The following is a 16952-nucleotide window of genomic DNA, read 5'->3' on the forward strand; positions in this document are numbered from 1 at the left end:
GTACCAGGGATTGCTAATGAAAACCAGAGCAGCTTCTGAGCTTGTCCCATTCTGGCCATGGGCTGGTATCTATCAAGTCATATTTATCTGTTGGGTTATATCCTGTCTGTTTCTCAAATAGGCCTTTAGGGAGTTTTATACTAGCCATAGTGACGCAGGATGTAACAAATCAGCATTAAAGAGCACTGTGGAAATTTTGGAATATAAATTCTTAGACGTCTTCATCCTGCATGGAGCAATAGATTCAAATTATGGGAAAAGATATTCCATCAAAACACCAGGAAGAACTTCCTGATGATTAGAGTTGTTCAGCAATGGAACATGTGGTCTTAGAGTCCAATGGAGTCTCCTTCTCTGGAGGTTTTTAAGCAGAGGCTGGATGGCCATCTGTCAGGAGGGCTTGGATTGTGAGATGGTGGTGCACTGGATGCCTCTTGAGATTTCTTCCAGCTCTATGATTCTCTGAACCATTAAATAAAGTTGGAAGAGATCTCAAGGGCCATGCAGCCCAACTCACTACCAGGCGTGAAATGCAATAGTTTTGAACATATAGAATCATAGAATCATAGAATAGTAGAGTTGGAAGAGACCACATGGGCCATCTAGTCCAACCCCCTGCTAAGAAGCAGGAAATTGCATTCAAAGCACCCCCGACAGATGGCCATCCAGCCTCTGCTTAAAAGCCTCCAAGGAAGGAGCCTCCACCACGGCCCCGGGGAGAGAGTTCCACTGGTGAACAGCCCTTCTCACAGTGAGGAAGTTCTTCCTGATGTTCAGGTGGAATCTCCTTTCCTGTAGTTTGAAGCCATTGTTCCGTGTCCTAGTCTGCAGGGCAGCAGAAAACAAGCTTGCTCCCTCTTCCCTATGACTTCCCTTCACATATTTGTACATGGCTATCATGTCTCCTCTCAGCCTTCTCTTCTGCAGGCTAAACATGCCCAGCTCTTTAAGCCGCTCCTCATAGGGCTTGTTCTCCAGACCCTTAATCATTTTAGTCGCCCTCCTCTGGACGCTTTCCAGCTTGTCAACATCTCCCTTCAACTGTGTTGCCCAGAATTGGACACAGTGTGATTCCAGGTGTGGTCTGACCAAGGCAGAATAGAATAAGGGGGAGCATAACTTCCCTGGATCTAGACGCTATTCCCCTATTGATGCAGGACAGAATCCCATTGGCTTTTTTAGCAGCCGCATCACATTGTTGGCTCATGTTCATCTTCCTCCCCACGAGGACTCCAAGGTCTTTTTCGCACACACTGCTGTCAAGCCAGGCGTCCCCCATTCTGTATATACCAGCCATTGCCTTTACACTTTGCTCTTTTCTTTGTGTGCAATTGCATTTTTGGTTTTAAGTCATCTGTATAAACTACCTTGAGTGTGGTTTATACCGAAGGACAAGAAATAAAGTTCAAAAGACACAAACACACAGACCTGAGGAAGCAAAGCATAGAAAAGAGGGTGGGCATGTGTCCCAAGGACTTTGATTTTGGAATCTTTGCTATCAAGGAACTCATTGTTTACTGACCAGTCTTGCAAAACCCCATTCCAGGCTGGAGAGGAAGCCCTGTACTTTGGCCAGGAAAGCTCCCCTTCTATCCCAACCCCTGCTCCTTCCAGTTGTAAAGGAACACCACACCTTGGAAACCAGCTGAAATGCAAAATCCATTCTGCTCTCATCACCTTCAGACGACAACTGAAGGATCACCCTTTTTCCATGCTCCTCAGGAGATAATAAGCTGCCATAAGGTCTGCACCTTGGCACCCACTATACTAAACACAGGAACGGGCTGACAACTGTTTCCCATAAAAATGCACCCCAAGTATTATTTGAGCAGGTCTCCAGCAAAAGAAAATGTTGAACACACATGCTCATACCCAAAGCCCCACTCATGTAATCTAAAAGGGTGCAAGCAGGCACAGTGGATTGTTTCAGCAACTCTAAACAAGCTTGCATTAAAAGGGAAACCCAAACCTGCTGTCTTTCAGTAGAGATCCAAATTCACTCCAAAAGGAATAGAAGCAGTTACGCCTGTCATTCAGGTATCACAAGGGACCACTACCATTTACATCCAGTTTCTACTTTCTGCATCCTCAGTCTGACAAGGCCACATGTAAGCAACTCTACAGCAATGACACACACACTCTCTCTCTCACACACACACACACACACACATATATAACCATATCTATGGCTGGATGGCCATCTGTCGGGAGGGCTTTGATTGTGCCTTCCTTCATGGCAGAAGGGGTTGGGCTGGAAGGCCTTTGAGAGTCCCTTTCAACTCTCGGGTTCTATATGAATCTATAGCCTCACTTCCACATAAGCTAATGACTCTGAGGCTGGGCGGCCATCTGTTGGGAGGGCTTTGATTGTGCCTTCCTTCATGGCAGAAGGGGTTGGGCTGGAAGGCCTTTGGGAGTCCCTTTCAACTCTCAGCTTCTAAATGAATCCATAACCTCACTTCTACATAAACTAATGACTCTGAGGCTGGGCGGCCATCTGGCGGGAGGGCTTTGATTGTGCCTTCCTTTATGGCAGAATGGGCTGGACTGTATGGCATTGGGAGGTCCCTTCCAACTCTCGGGTTCTAAATGAATCCATAACCTCATTCTACATAACGCTAATGATTCTGAGGCTGGGCGGGCCTCTGTCGAGAGGGCTTTGATTGTGCCTTCCCTCATGGCAGAAGGGTTTGGGCTGGAAGGCCTTTGGGAGTCCCGTCCAACTCTCGGGTTCTATATGAATCTCTAGCCTCACTTCCACATAAGTTAATGACTGAGGCTGGGCGGCCATCTGTCGAGAGGGCTTTGATTGTGCCTTTATGGCAGAAGGGGTTGAGCTGGAAGGCCTTTGGGAGTCCCTTTCAACTCTCGGCTTCTAAATGAATCCATAACCTCATTCTACATAACGCTAATGATTCTGAGGCTGGGCGGGCCTCTGTCGAGAGGGCTTTTATTGTGCCTTCCTTTATGGCAGAATGGGCTGGACTGCATGGCCTTTGGGAGTCCCTTTCAACTCTTGGGTTCTATATGAATCTATAGCCCCAGTTACATTTAAAGCGAATGACTCTGAGGCTGGGCGGCCATCTGTCGGGAGGGCTTTGATTGTGCCTTCCTTCATGGCAGAAGGGGTTGGGCTGGAAGGCCTTTGGGAGTCCCTTTCAACTCTCGGCTTCTAAATGAATCCATAACCTCACTTCCACATAAAGCTAATGACTCTGAGGCTGGGCGGCCATCTGTCGGGAGGGCTTTGATTGTGCCTTCCGAGGTTGGATGGCCATCTGTCGGGAGGGCTTTGATTGTGCCTTCCTTCATGGCAGAGGGGTTGGGCTGGAAGGCCTTTGGGAGTCTCTTTCAACTCTCAGCTTCTAAATGAATCCATAACCTCACTTCCACATAAAGCTAATGACTCTGAGGCTGGGCGGCCATCTGTTGGGAGGGCTTTGATTGTGCCTTCCGAGGTTGGATGGCCATCTGTCGGGAGGGCTTTGATTGTGCCTTCCTTCATGGCAGAAGGGGTTGGGCTGGAAGGCCTTTGGGAGTCCCTTTCAACTCTCGGCTTCTAAATGAATCCATAACCTCACTTCCACATAAAGCTAATGACTCTGAGGCTGGGCGGCCATCTGTCGGGAGGGCTTTGATTGTGCCTTCCGAGGTTGGATGGCCATCTGTCGGGAGGGCTTTGATTGTGCCTTTCTTCATGGCAGAGGGGTTGGGCTGGAAGGCCTTTGGGAGTCTCTTTCAACTCTCAGCTTCTAAATGAATCCATAACCTCACTTCCACATAAAGCTAATGACTCTGAGGCTGGGCGGCCATCTGTTGGGAGGGCTTTGATTGTGCCTTCCGAGGTTGGATGGCCATCTGTCGGGAGGGCTTTGATTGTGCCTTCCTTCATGGCAGAAGGGGTTGGGCTGGAAGGCCTTTGGGAGTCCCTTTCAACTCTCGGCTTCTAAATGAATCCATAACCTCACTTCCACATAAAGCTAATGACTCTGAGGCTGGGCGGCCATCTGTCGGGAGGGCTTTGATTGTGCCTTCCGAGGTTGGATGGCCATCTGTCGGGAGGGCTTTGATTGTGCCTTCCTTCATGGCAGAGGGGTTGGGCTGGAAGGCCTTTGGGAGTCTCTTTCAACTCTCAGCTTCTAAATGAATCCATAACCTCACTTCCACATAAAGCTAATGACTCTGAGGCTGGGCGGCCATCTGTCGGGAGGGCTTTGATTGTGCCTTCCGAGGTTGGATGGCCATCTGTCGGGAGGGCTTTGATTGTGCCTTCCTTCATGGCAGAGGGGTTGGGCTGGAAGGCCTTTGGGAGTCTCTTTCAACTCTCAGCTTCTAAATGAATCCATAACCTCACTTCCACATAAAGCTAATGACTCTGAGGCTGGGCGGCCATCTGTCGGGAGGGCTTTGATTGTGCCTTCCGAGGTTGGATGGCCATCTGTCGGGAGGGCTTTGATTGTGCCTTCCTTCATGGCAGAAGGGGTTGGGCTGGAAGGCCTTTGGGAGTCCCTTTCAACTCTCGGCTTCTAAATGAATCCATAACCTCACTTCCACATAAAGCTAATGACTCTGAGGCTGGGCGGCCATCTGTCGGGAGGGCTTTGATTGTGCCTTCCGAGGTTGGATGGCCATCTGTCGGGAGGGCTTTGATTGTGCCTTCCTTCATGGCAGAAGGGGTTGGGCTGGAAGGCCTTTGGGAGTCCCTTTCAACTCTCGGCTTCTAAATGAATCCATAACCTCACTTCCACATAAAGCTAATGACTCTGAGGCTGGGCGGCCATCTGTTGGGAGGGCTTTGATTGTGCCTTCCGAGGTTGGATGGCCATCTGTCGGGAGGGCTTTGATTGTGCCTTCCGAGGTTGGATGGCCATCTGTCGGGAGGGCTTTGATTGTGCCTTCCGAGGTTGGATGGCCATCTGTCGGGAGGGCTTTGATTGTGCCTTCCGAGGTTGGATGGCCATCTGTCGGGAGGGCTTTGATTGTGCCTTCCTTCATGGCAGAAGGGGTTGGGCTGGAAGGCCTTTGGGAGTCCCGTCCAACTCTCGGGTTCTATATGAATCTATAGCCTCACTTCCACTTTCTGAGGTCGGATGGCCCTCTGTGAGGAGGGATCGGGTGGTGCCTTCCTTCCTGGCAGAACGAACGGGGCTGGGCTGGGTGTTCCACATGGCTCCCCTCCTTCCCCGTCCTCACCGTCCGGTCGCCGTCCTCCTCCCCTGCCGGGCCTGTACTTGGCGGCGGCGGCGAAGCGCGCCCAGCTCCCGCTAGCCCTGACCGCAGCCGCCATCTTGGAGGTCGAGCCGCGACTGGAGCCGCTGAGGAAACGCCAGGGGCCCTTCCACGCTTTCCGGCCTCCTTTCTCCCGAAAGGGCTGTCTGGATATACGCCTGCGTGGAAAGCCCACTCAGGGGTCTTTTTTCCGCGTTGCTGCCGTGGCTGGGCTCTCCTCTACAGCGAATCCTCTCTCCTCCTTCTTTTCCAAGGCTTATTTCAGAAGGAGCGCAAACCTTACGGGGGGAAAGGGGTAATATTTGATTCAGGCACTATGGGGGCAGCTATATTGTTTGGCCGCGACTCTGAGGGGAAGGCGGGTTCTTCCTCCGGCCTTCGGAGGGTCAGAAGGTTCCGCGGAAGAGACCGGGAAGCAGCGCCCACGAAGCGCCCGGTGAGGAGGAAGGGAGGACGGGCGGGGTGGGAAGGGGACTCCCAAAAGGCCACCCCCAAAAGGCCACCCAGCCCCGCCCCGCCCCTTCTGCCATCAAGGAAGGCACCATCAAAGCCCTCCCGACAGATGGCCAGCCAGTCCTAGATATGATATATATGACAGATAGATAGACACGATATAGTGTATAATGGCATCCTGGAATTGGGAAGGAGCCCAAAGGCCACCCAGCCCGACCCCTTTCTGCCATGAAGGAGGGCACCGTCAAAGCCCTCCCGACAGATGACCAGCCGGTCCTAGATATGATATATATGACAGATAGGTGTATAATGGCATCCTGGAATTGGGAGGGACCCCAAAGGCCTTCTGTCATGAAGGAAGGCACCATCAAAGCCCTCCCGACAGATGGCCAGCCGGTCCTAGATATGATATATATGACAGATAGGTGTATAATGGCATCCTGGAATTGGGAGGGACCCCAAAGGCCTTCTGTCATGAAGGAAGGCACCATCAAAGCCCTCCCGACAGATGGCCAGCCGGTCCTAGATATGATATATATGACAGATAGGTGTATAATGGCATCCTGGAATTGGGAGGGACCCCAAAGGCCTTCTGTCATGAAGGAAGGCACCATCAAAGCCCTCCCGACAGATGGCCACCCAGCCTCATCCTCATTAGCAGCGTTATGTGAAAGTCAAGCTATATAGATTAATAGAACTGGAGAAGACCCTTAAAGCCATGCAGTCCAGTCCCATTCTGCTAGGTAGGAAGATACAATCAAAGCCCTCCCAACAGATGGCCATCCATATCATATATACCATATCGAGGGCTGGATGGCCATCTGTTGGAAGGGACTGGATGATATCTTCCTTTATTGCAGAATGGGGTTGGGCTAGATGGTCATTGGGGTCCCTCCCAATTCCAGCATTCTATGACATACCTATCACACACACATACACAGATACACCCCATATAAATATATGAGTATATCATAAAATCCTAGCCTTGGAAGGGATCCATAAAGATCATCTAGTTCAACCCCTTCTGCCATAAAGAAAGACACAATCAAAGCCATCACGACAGATGACCATCCAACCATAGATAATAATAATAGTAATAATTTTATTTTTATACCCTGCCCCGTCTCCCCAAGGGGACTCAGGGCGGCTTACATGGGGCCAAGCCCAGGCAACAAGCAATATGATATAATATAATATATAATATTATATATATACACACACATACACACATATGAGTTATATCATAGAATCCTGCAGTTGGGAGGGCCCCAAGGAGCCATCCAGCCCAACCCCCTTCTATAAAGGGAGACACAATCAAAGCCCTCCTGACAGATAGCCATCCAGCCTTTGCTTCAAAACTTTAAAGTCTAACTTCTCATCAAGACGTTGTTCCTTGTGTTTATTTATTATTATTTATTTACAACATTTCTACCCCGCCCTTCTCAACCGAGGGGACTCAGGGCGGCTTACAACAACCGGCAAAATTCAATGCCAAACAGATCAATAAAACAGCAACACATTTAAAACCATTAACAACTATTCATAAAATACAACACATAAAATACATTAGTCAGCTAAAACATATAGTTACTTAAAACCACTTTTAAGTAACTAAAAAGTGTTGAGGCTGATTCTCGTTCGAATTTGTTGCTGCTTTGTGGCCTACTCTGGAGCAGCAGCAGTAGTTTGGCCCCAGTTGAACTGCCATATTTTAGTGCCATGGGATCCTGGGAGTTGTAGTTTCACGTGGTCTTTTTGGCCTTCTTTGGCAAAGAGAGGTTCTGCCTCACCAAACTACAACTCCCATGATTCCACAGCCTTGAGCCATGGCAGTTCAAGTGTTGTCACACTGCATTCATTCTACAATATTAGAGGCCAGGCTCATAAAAGGACAAACAGTCTTTCAGGTGACTTGGACTTAAGCCAGATCCTTGAAAGCCACCATATTATTATTATTACTAGTTGTGCCCAGCCACGCGTTGCTGTGGCAAAGTATGGTGGTATGGGAAATAAAGTATTGAGGAATTGGTGGTAGTTAAGGTAAAGGGTCCCCTGGGCTGAGTGGGTTGCTAGGAGACCAAGTGAGTGAAGCTTAGCCTTCTAACTGGCAGCAATTGGATAAAAACAATTATTGCTCTCCCTCTAATTAGGACTTTATTTTTCTTTTCTTTTTGTTGTATCAACCTAGAGGCATGGATGAGGGGTTGTGCTGTCAATTTTCGAGGTTGTGGGGTGTTTACTTTTGTTGTTTTGTCCACTGCCGTGATGCCATCACTCTTTTATATATATAGATTATTATTATTATCATCATCATCTTCCTTATACACTACATTTTTCCTTGTGGGAACTTAAGGTGGCTAACACCCCACATTAGACAAGTTTAAAACAGCTTTCCAAACATTTCATATTGGTGTGTCACTTTGTAGACAGTGCATCGTTTTGTGGCATAGTAATTGAGTTTCACTAGCGAACTGGAGATTAAACCAACCTCTTGTAAGAGATACAGAATCATGCATAAATTGTAATAATAGGGACACAACATAAAGCTTTTCTTGTTTTTGTTATAATGTATGGTTCATAAGATAATATCCATTCCCAAGATTGTTGTTATTTCTTGTTGTTTTTGCACAACACACAGATGTGTTGCAACACACATTTGGGAAACCTCTGACCTAAAATATATACATTAAAAGGGAATCACAGCCTTGTTTCTGAATGGGGTTTGTGCTGTCCAGTTCCCAATCAGCTTGGCTTTTCTGCAACCCTTAGCAGTGTTTTTGGAAACAAAGTGCTGGAGTCATGCCCTTGACAGCTGGAGGCTGGGCACTGGACTGGGCCGGATGCCCAGTAACCCCATTGCTGGCCAGCATAAAAGCCTGGCTCTCATATTTCCTCTCTTCCTTAGATCCTAAGATGACGTCCATGTTGACCTGCGCTGCCAAGACCCTTCCTGCTGTCTCTCCGTGGGCTGCCAGGCTCTGTAAGCTCCACTATCTTTACCCTTCCCTGAATATTAATTATTATGTTAACATTGATAATAATATATTGTTACACACTAATATAAACATTAAGATGTATGTGTGGAATTTGTATGCTCCCCTTTAACAAAAATTATAACCCACTTTGGATGCAAATCACAGTGTGTTTACAGCTTAGCATAGTTTGTGAGTGCATCTTAATGTAGGTTTTTGCTTGGTTTGTTTGTTTGCTTTTGAGACAGTATGTTGTAGTGCAGGCATGGGCCAATTTAGGGTGTTTTGGACTTCAACACCCACAATTTTTAACAGCTGGTAGGTTGTTATGAATTGTGGGAGTTGTAGTCCAAAACACCTGGAGGGCCAAAGTTTGCCCATGCCTGCTGTAGTGGCTGGTCGTGTAGCTGCATAGTTTTAGCAGTATATATCGATGGGTGAAAAACTCAGGGCTATGTCTGCTTTTATTGTTATTTTAAAGCTAATTGTATTGTTTTAATCTATTTCTGTAAACGACTCCGAGCCAAACTGGGAGTAGCGGTATAAAGTCTAATAAATAAATAAATAAAGTCTGCTATTTTGCATTATTATTGCTCTTTAGTTATATTCTCTTGTTCTGATTGACACTCAGTTGAGTTTCTTAAAAAATTCAGCATTTGTATCTATGTATAGATCCCAAGTCTTTGCATTGCCTTCCCTCCCATGTGGCAATATTTGGGTCAGGAAAACCAATTTCTTTGGTTTATGCGTTGTTTTTTTCTTACGTTTCAGCTGTGAGGCTCCTCAGCTGTTCACCCCATCTACATGCAGCAGGTAAAGCAAAATCATCACTAAATCAATGGATGTCACAACACAACTATTTCAATAAAACTTTATAAATAAAGGGATGAAATGGGCTTCATAATAGAAGGGGATAGTCTGTTAAAGCTCAGTCTAAGCCAGGCATGGGCAAACTTAAGCGGCTAAGGGGGAAAAGGAGGTGGCCTGAGGCCAGGAATTGTGGGAGTTGAAGTCCAAAACACCTGGAGGGAAGGCTGAAGTTTGCCCATGCCTAGTCTAAGTGCATCACTGCGTGCTTTACACACTTGAAGAAATATGTGGAGAACTTCCAAAAGTGTTCCAGGAATGTACGTGTGAGAAAGAGAGATTTTCTAGACTTCAGTTGAGCTGTGTTAGATAATGGTCAATTTGTTCTCTTTATTTTTCAAACTACTTCAAGTGATTAAATAGGAGGAATTGATGTTTGGCTCCAAGAAAATGTGGTTGAGTGTCTTCTCAATTTTAAATTAATTTCTGGACGTCTTTCTAAAAATTAAGTATTTACTTGGTTGCTGTGAGTTTTCTGAGCTGTGGCCTTGCAGCTTCAATTCCCGGCACCTCCCAACAAAGGATTCCCCCAGGCAGGAAGCAGCCAGGCCTTGAAGCTGCAAGGCCATTTAATGCTAATCAAGGTGGCCAATTGCAACATTCACACTGGCCTCCAACAGACAAAGAGTTCTTTTTCCCATGCTGGACATTATTCCACAGATATATAAACCTCCCTTGCCTAAGCAACAGACCTCACAACCTCTGAGGATGCTTGCCATAGATGTGGGCGAAACGTCAGGAAAGAATGCTTCTGGAACATGGCCAGACAGCCCGGAAAACTCACAACAACCCAGTGATTCCGGCCATGAAAGCCTTCAACAACACATTAAGTATTTACTGTTCTTCTCCCACAGCTCAGCCCAAGAGTAAGAAAACATTAGCCAAAAATGGGGTGAAGAACATTGTGGTGGTGGATGGTGTCCGCATCCCGTTTCTGCAGTCTGGAACTTCGTAAGTATCATGTCCTTCATTGGCATATAACCATAATACTAAATAATAACAGTATAACCACAATAAATAATGATAATATAACCATAATAAATAATAATGATATTAATATCCAGAGAAGTAGCTTGCATTGAACTCCCAGGCAAATTATATTCCATTAAAGTTGGGACCCAAAAAGTAATCTAGCCCAACCTTCTGCTGTGCAGGAAGACATAACGCAGACCATCCTGACAGATTGCCATCCAGCCTCTGAATAATAATAATAATAATAATAATAATAATAATAATAATAATAATAATATAACCATATATATATATACAGCTTAGAGGGCATCTGGGGTTTGCAAAGAAGCTCTTTGTAAAACTTATTGTTAATTTGCTTTTCTGTTCTGTTTGCCTTCAGTGCGTAAAACAACCAAAAGTACATCATTGAGGTGTTAATGTTTGTGTTTCCTTCCCTTCTAATTAATCCACAGATATGCAGACTTGATGCCGCATGACCTGTCCAGAGCAGCACTGAAGTGAGTAAAAAATGAATGAAGAAAATACAGGGGTATTTGGCTAAAAAATCCTGGGAAGGACCTCTGTTCAAAAGAAAAGCCTCTTCTATACTTACTGCCATATAAAATCCAGATTATCTGCTTTGAACTGGATTATCTGGCAGTGTAGACTCATATAATCCAGTTCAAAGCAGAATGAGGGTTATCTCATTAGGTTCCTTTTATTGGGGTATTTTAATCTAATGATTTTATCTTATACTAGCTGTGCCCAGCCACGCGTTGCTGTGGCAAAGTGGTGGTGGTATTGGTTAAAAGTTGTTGTGGAATTTTTATTTGATGTTATTTGTATTTTTTTAATTAATTTTATTGTAACTTATCTTTTTTATTTATTATATTTTATTATTTTTTGTATTATTTTTAGTTATTTTGTCATAGTATTTTATTGTATTAATTTTTAGTGTTTTTAATTATTTTTATTGTATTATTTGTATTTATTTTATTTTTTATTCTTTTATTAACACTGGGCTGAGTGGGTTGCTAGGAGACCAAGTGGGCGGAGCTTAGCCTTCTAAGTGGCAGCAATTGGATAAAAACAATTATTGCTCTCCCTCTAAGTAGGACTTTATTTTTCTTTTCTTTTTGTTGTATCAACCTAGAGGCATGGATGATGGGTTGTGTTGTCAAATTTCGAGGTTGGGGGGCCTGTCGTTTTGTTGTTTTGTGGGTCACCGTGATGCCATCACTCATTTATATATATAGATTGCTGCTATAGTCCCCCCCCCCCCACCTTTGAAGTTGACTGCATTGCATTGGTGGTTGTTTAATATTATTACTATTGATATTATTACTGTTGTATAAACCTTTGTTTTAACTTCTGTTTTATCATCTTCTTGTGTTTTAAACTGTGTGTATTGTTTAATGTATTTGCGCTGTTACTTTTGTAACATTGTGAGCCGCCCCAGAGTCCCCACGGGGAGATGATGGCGGGGTATAAATAAAGTTTTATTATTATTATTATTATAATCTGGAGTAGAAGGGGCCAAAGAAGCAGCTATAAACTGCCCTGAATCTTATAAAGTCAAGGTGCAGATAGATAGAAGAGTGAAGGTTAGTTTGAGCCACTGATTCGAGGTGCTTCTTGCAATGAGATCAGAGGCAAATGCTGTTTCTGTTTTCTGCCTTACAAGAAGATCATCATCAGTAGTGAAATTTATGAAATGATACTCTGTCCAACTTTTTATTTACTTACTTTATTTCTATCTCACTTTTCTCCCAGTATCGGGATTCAAGGTGCCTAACAGGCAACATAACACAATGCAATTAAAACAGGAAAAATGCATTGAAGTACGAATAGACAAAAACAATTACAGTAGAGTTGTTGTATGTCTTTCGGGCTGTGTGGCCATGTTCCAGAAGCATTCTCTCCTGACGTTTCGCCCACATCTATGGCAGGCATCCTCAGAGGTTGTGAGGTATGGATAAACTAAGTCAGGAAAGGAAAGAATATATATCTGTGTAGAGTCCAAGGTGTGGCAAGAGTTCTTTGTCACTGGGAGCCAGCATTAATGTTTCAGTTAATCACCCTAATTGGCACTGGAAATGTTTTGTCCCTTGCCTGGGGGCATCCTTTGTTCAGTCAAGTCCTCATTGTGTTGGTTCCCATCTACTGTTTTGATTTTGGAGTTTTGTAATACTGGTAGCCAGATTTTGTTCATTTTCATGGTTTCTTCCTTTCTGTTGAAGTTGTCCACATGCTTGTGGATTTCAATGGCTTCTCTGTGTAGTCTGACATGATAGTTGTTAGAATGGTCCAGCATTTTTGTGTTCTCAAATAGTATTCTGTGTCCAGGCTGGTTCATCAAATGCTCTGCTATGGCTGATTTCTCTGGTTGAATTAGTCTGCAGTGCCTTTCATGTTCTTTGACTCTTGTTTGGGCAAAGCTGCGTTTGGTGGTCCCTCTGTAGACTTGTCCACAGCTGCATGGTATCCGGTAGACTCCTGCAGAAGAGAGAGGATCCCTCTTGTCCTTCGCTGACCGTAGCATTTGTTGGATTTTCTTCGTGGGTCTGTAGATAGTTTGTAGGTTGTGCTTCTTCATCAGCTTCCCTATGCGGTCAGTAGTTCCCTTGATGTATGGTAAGAACACCTTTCCTCTGGGTGGATCTTTGTCTTGACTCTCATGGCTTGTTCTTGGCCTTGCAGCTCTTCTGATGTCTGTGGTGGAGTATCCATTGGCCTGTAGAGCCCAGTTTAGGTGGTTGAGTTCACCTTGGAGGAGGTGAGGTTCGCAGATTCTTTGTGCACGGTCTGTCAGGGCTTTGATTGTGCTCCTTTTTTGACTTGGGTGATGGTTGGAGTTTTTATGAAGGTATCTATCTGTATGTGTAGGTTTTCTGTAAACTGTGTGGCCCAATTGTTGATTGGGTTTGCGGATGACCAGAACATCTAGAAATGGCAGTTTTCCTTCCTTTTCTTTTTCCATGGTGAATTGGATGTTTGGGTGGATGCTGTTAAGATGGTCCAGGAACTTGCTGAGTTCTTCCTCTCCATGGCTCCATAGCAGCCATAGCAGAGCATTTGATGAACCAGCCTGGACACAGAATACTATTTGAGAACACAAAAATGCTGGACCATTCTAACAACTATCATGTCAGACTACACAGAGAAGCCATTGAAATCCACAAGCATGTGGACAACTTCAACAGAAAGGAAGAAACCATGAAAATGAACAAAATCTGGCTACCAGTATTACAAAACTCCAAAATCAAAACAGTAGATGGGAACCAACACAATGAGGACTTGACTGAACAAAGGATGCCCCCAGGCAAGGGACAAAACATTTCCAGTGCCAATTAGGGTGATTAACTGAAACATTAATGCTGGCTCCCAGTGACAAAGAACTCTTGCCACACCTTGGACTCTACACAGATATATATTCTTTCCTTTCCTGACTTAGTTTATCCATACCTCACAACCTCTGAGGATGCCTGCCATAGATGTGGGCGAAACGTCAGGAGAGAATGCTTCTGGAACATGGCCACACAGCCCGAAAGACATACAACAACCCTGTGATTCTGGCCATGAAAGCCTTCGACAACACAATTACAGTAGAGTCTCACTTATCCAACATAAGCAGGCCGGCAGAACGTTGGATAAGCGAATATGTTGGATAATAAGGAGGGATTAAGGAAAAGCCTATTACACATCAAATTAGGTTATGATTTTACAAATTAAGCACCAATACATCATGTTATACAACTAATTTGATAGAAAAAGTAGTTCAATACGCAGTAATGCTATATACAGTAGAGTCTCACTTATCCAACATAAACGGGCCAGCAGGACGTTGGATAAGCAAATATGTTGGATAATAAGGAGAGATTAAGGAGAGGCCTATTAAACATCAAATTAGGTTATGATTTTACAAATTAAGCACCAAAACATCATGTTATACAACAAATTTGGCAGAAAAAATAGTTCAATACGTAGTAATGCTATGTTGTAATTACTGTATTTACGAATTTAGCACCAAAATATCATGATGGATTGAAAACATTGACTACAAAAATGCGTTGGATAATCCAGAACATTGGATAAGCGAATGTTGGATAAGTGAGAGTCTACTGTAGTAATTACTGTATTTACGAATTTAGCACCCAAAATATCAAGATGTATTGAAAACATTAACTACAAAAATGCGTTGGATAATCCAGAACGTTGGATAAGTGAGACTCTACTGTGCATCTTTTGTGCTTTGGAACATAAAGATATTGAAATACATTTAAAACTGCACTTAAAAACTACACAGGCCTCCAAAATCCCACTTACAGGGCATCGTCTTTCCTTTGTCGCTTTGTATTTGTGTAAAGCAACACCAATGGAGTTTCAGACTACGTACATTATATTGTTACTAGCTGTGCCCGGCCACGCGTTGCTGTGGCAAGTCTGGTGGTCTGGGAAATAAAGTATTGAGGAATTGGTGGTAGTTAAGGTCAAGGGTAAAGGTTTTCCCCTGATGTTAAATCCAGTCGTGTCTGACTGCACACTGAAGTGGATTATATGGCAGTGTGGAGTCAAGATAATCCAGTTCAAAGCAGATAATATCTATATATATAAAAGAGTGATGGCATCACGGCGACCCACAAAACAACAAAACTACAGGCCCCCCAACCTCGAAATTTGACAACACAACCCATCATCCACGCCTCTAGGTTGATACAACAAAAAGAAAAGAAAAATGAAGTCCTAATTAGAGAGAGAGGAATAATTGTTTTTATCCAATTGCTGCCAGTTAGAAGGCTAAGCTCCTCCAACTTGGTCTCCTAGCAACCCAATAAAAAATAATAAAAAACACTAAAAATTAATACAATAAAATACTATAATAACAGAAAATAACTAAAAATAATACAAGAAAATAATAAAATATAATAAATAAAAATATAACTTACAATAAAATTAATAAAAAATTGCAAATAACATCAAATAAAAATTACACAACAATTTTTAACCAATACCACCACCACTTTGCCACAGCAACGCATGGCCGGGCACAGCTAGTAAGATTATAAAAGGGTTATATAGCTGTGTGGAAGGGCCTTGAGTCTACACTGCCATATAATCCAGTTCAAATGTGATAATCTGTATTTTATAGGCAGTGTGGAAGAGGCCTAAGTGAGGCCTAACTTTGCCTGTCCCCTGAGCTGCATGGGTCGCTAGGAGACCAAGTGGGCGGAGCTTAGCCTTTTAACAGGCAGCAATTGGATGAAAACAATTATTCCTCTCCCTCTAATTAGGACTTTATTTTTCTTTTATTTTTTTTTTGTATGAACATAGAGGCATGGATGAGGGGTTGTGCTGCCAAGTTTAGTGTTTCTGGGATGTGTAGTTTTGTTGTTTTGTCCTAGGCCGAAATTTCATTACCCTTTTATATATATAGATAGCTATATTTGCCTATTTCCAAAATGGTCCTTTGCCAAGAAGGGAAGTATTTCGATGAATGTTTGTGAATCCAAACCTGGTCAGAGATTCAAGTTAAACTCCATCCCTAAAACAAGATAACTGTACCCCAAGTGTCTCCATGAGGCGTTGCGCGTTGAGCAAACTGGTGGCAGCAGGAACAGGGATTTTGTTGTAAAGTTCCTGTCTTGAGTGGTAGTTTAACTTTGCCCTTCAGCATAAGGCAGAGATTTATGTGAGAGGCATTTTGGTTATTAGACCGTTGGGGTTTACATTTCTTCACTCGGGAGTCTTGCATGTTTCCTCAGGTCTGTGACTCAATTCTTTGGGCGCTTTCCTACAGGTTGGGTGGTGGGTGGAGTTGTAGAGGCCGATCTCCTTCCTGCCTAGACTGGTTTAGTGTATAGCAGGCATGGGCCATCTTTGGCCCTCCCTCCAGGTGTTTTGGACTTCAACTCCTGTCACGACCCAGGCTGCAGAGCACCAATAACCATACACAGAGGCCAGAATCTATCTAATATCTTTATTAAGGAAATATGTAAAGTCAATAAAAATAAGTGTAGAATATAGTTCAGAAGAAGACCTTTCAGGAAAGGTCAATTATAGTCCAGGAAAACAATGTCCAATATGAAATATTAAGGTCCAAAGTTGTAATCCAGTAACCGAAACACTCACTTTGCCAAGCAAAGTGAGGGGAGATGACAAGGTCCTTTAGTCCATGAAACTTAAGCAAGGCTAGGAAGTAAACTTGATTCTTGGAACACAAGGCTTGATTCAAGGCAACAAGAAACGAGGAGCAAAAACAAGATCCGTGGTAAATTCGTGGCGAGGTCCAGGAAGCAAAACAAGGTCCTGGAAAGCAAAAGCAAGGCTGGAAACGGGAACAAGCACTTGAACGCGGGAGCAGTGTAGTCCACACACAACCTACTCCCGGAGCTGACGAATTGACTCCGCAAGATTCCTACGTGGGCAAAACACCTAAGTAGGGTCTCGTTTTCCCGCCAGAGAACAATTCTCTGGGGAACC

The 16952-nt window shown here is 44.1% G+C and overlaps 2 protein-coding genes across 2 annotated transcripts in view; one reads left to right on the forward strand and one right to left on the reverse strand.

Moving 5' to 3' along the window:
• Positions 1-5336, reverse strand: part of hadha (hydroxyacyl-CoA dehydrogenase trifunctional multienzyme complex subunit alpha) — a 47874-nt gene extending 42538 nt beyond the window's left edge. Inside the window, exon 1 of the mRNA XM_062966677.1 lies at positions 5194-5336. Within this exon, the coding sequence (XP_062822747.1) occupies positions 5194-5287 (94 nt within the window). The 5' untranslated portion in view covers positions 5288-5336. The remainder of the gene's footprint in view (positions 1-5193) is intronic.
• A 215-nt stretch (positions 5337-5551) lies between these two features.
• The window catches only part of hadhb (hydroxyacyl-CoA dehydrogenase trifunctional multienzyme complex subunit beta), a 37874-nt gene continuing 26473 nt past the window's right edge, over positions 5552-16952 (forward strand). Inside the window, exons 1-5 of the mRNA XM_062966679.1 lie at positions 5552-5665; positions 8588-8662; positions 9426-9467; positions 10376-10472; positions 10946-10990. Of these exons, the coding sequence (XP_062822749.1) occupies positions 8596-8662; positions 9426-9467; positions 10376-10472; positions 10946-10990 (251 nt within the window). The 5' untranslated portion in view covers positions 5552-5665; positions 8588-8595. The remainder of the gene's footprint in view (positions 5666-8587; positions 8663-9425; positions 9468-10375; positions 10473-10945; positions 10991-16952) is intronic.

This window comes from Anolis carolinensis, unplaced genomic scaffold (assembly GCF_035594765.1).
Source record: "Anolis carolinensis isolate JA03-04 unplaced genomic scaffold, rAnoCar3.1.pri scaffold_27, whole genome shotgun sequence".
Taxonomy (NCBI): domain Eukaryota; kingdom Metazoa; phylum Chordata; class Lepidosauria; order Squamata; family Dactyloidae; genus Anolis; species Anolis carolinensis.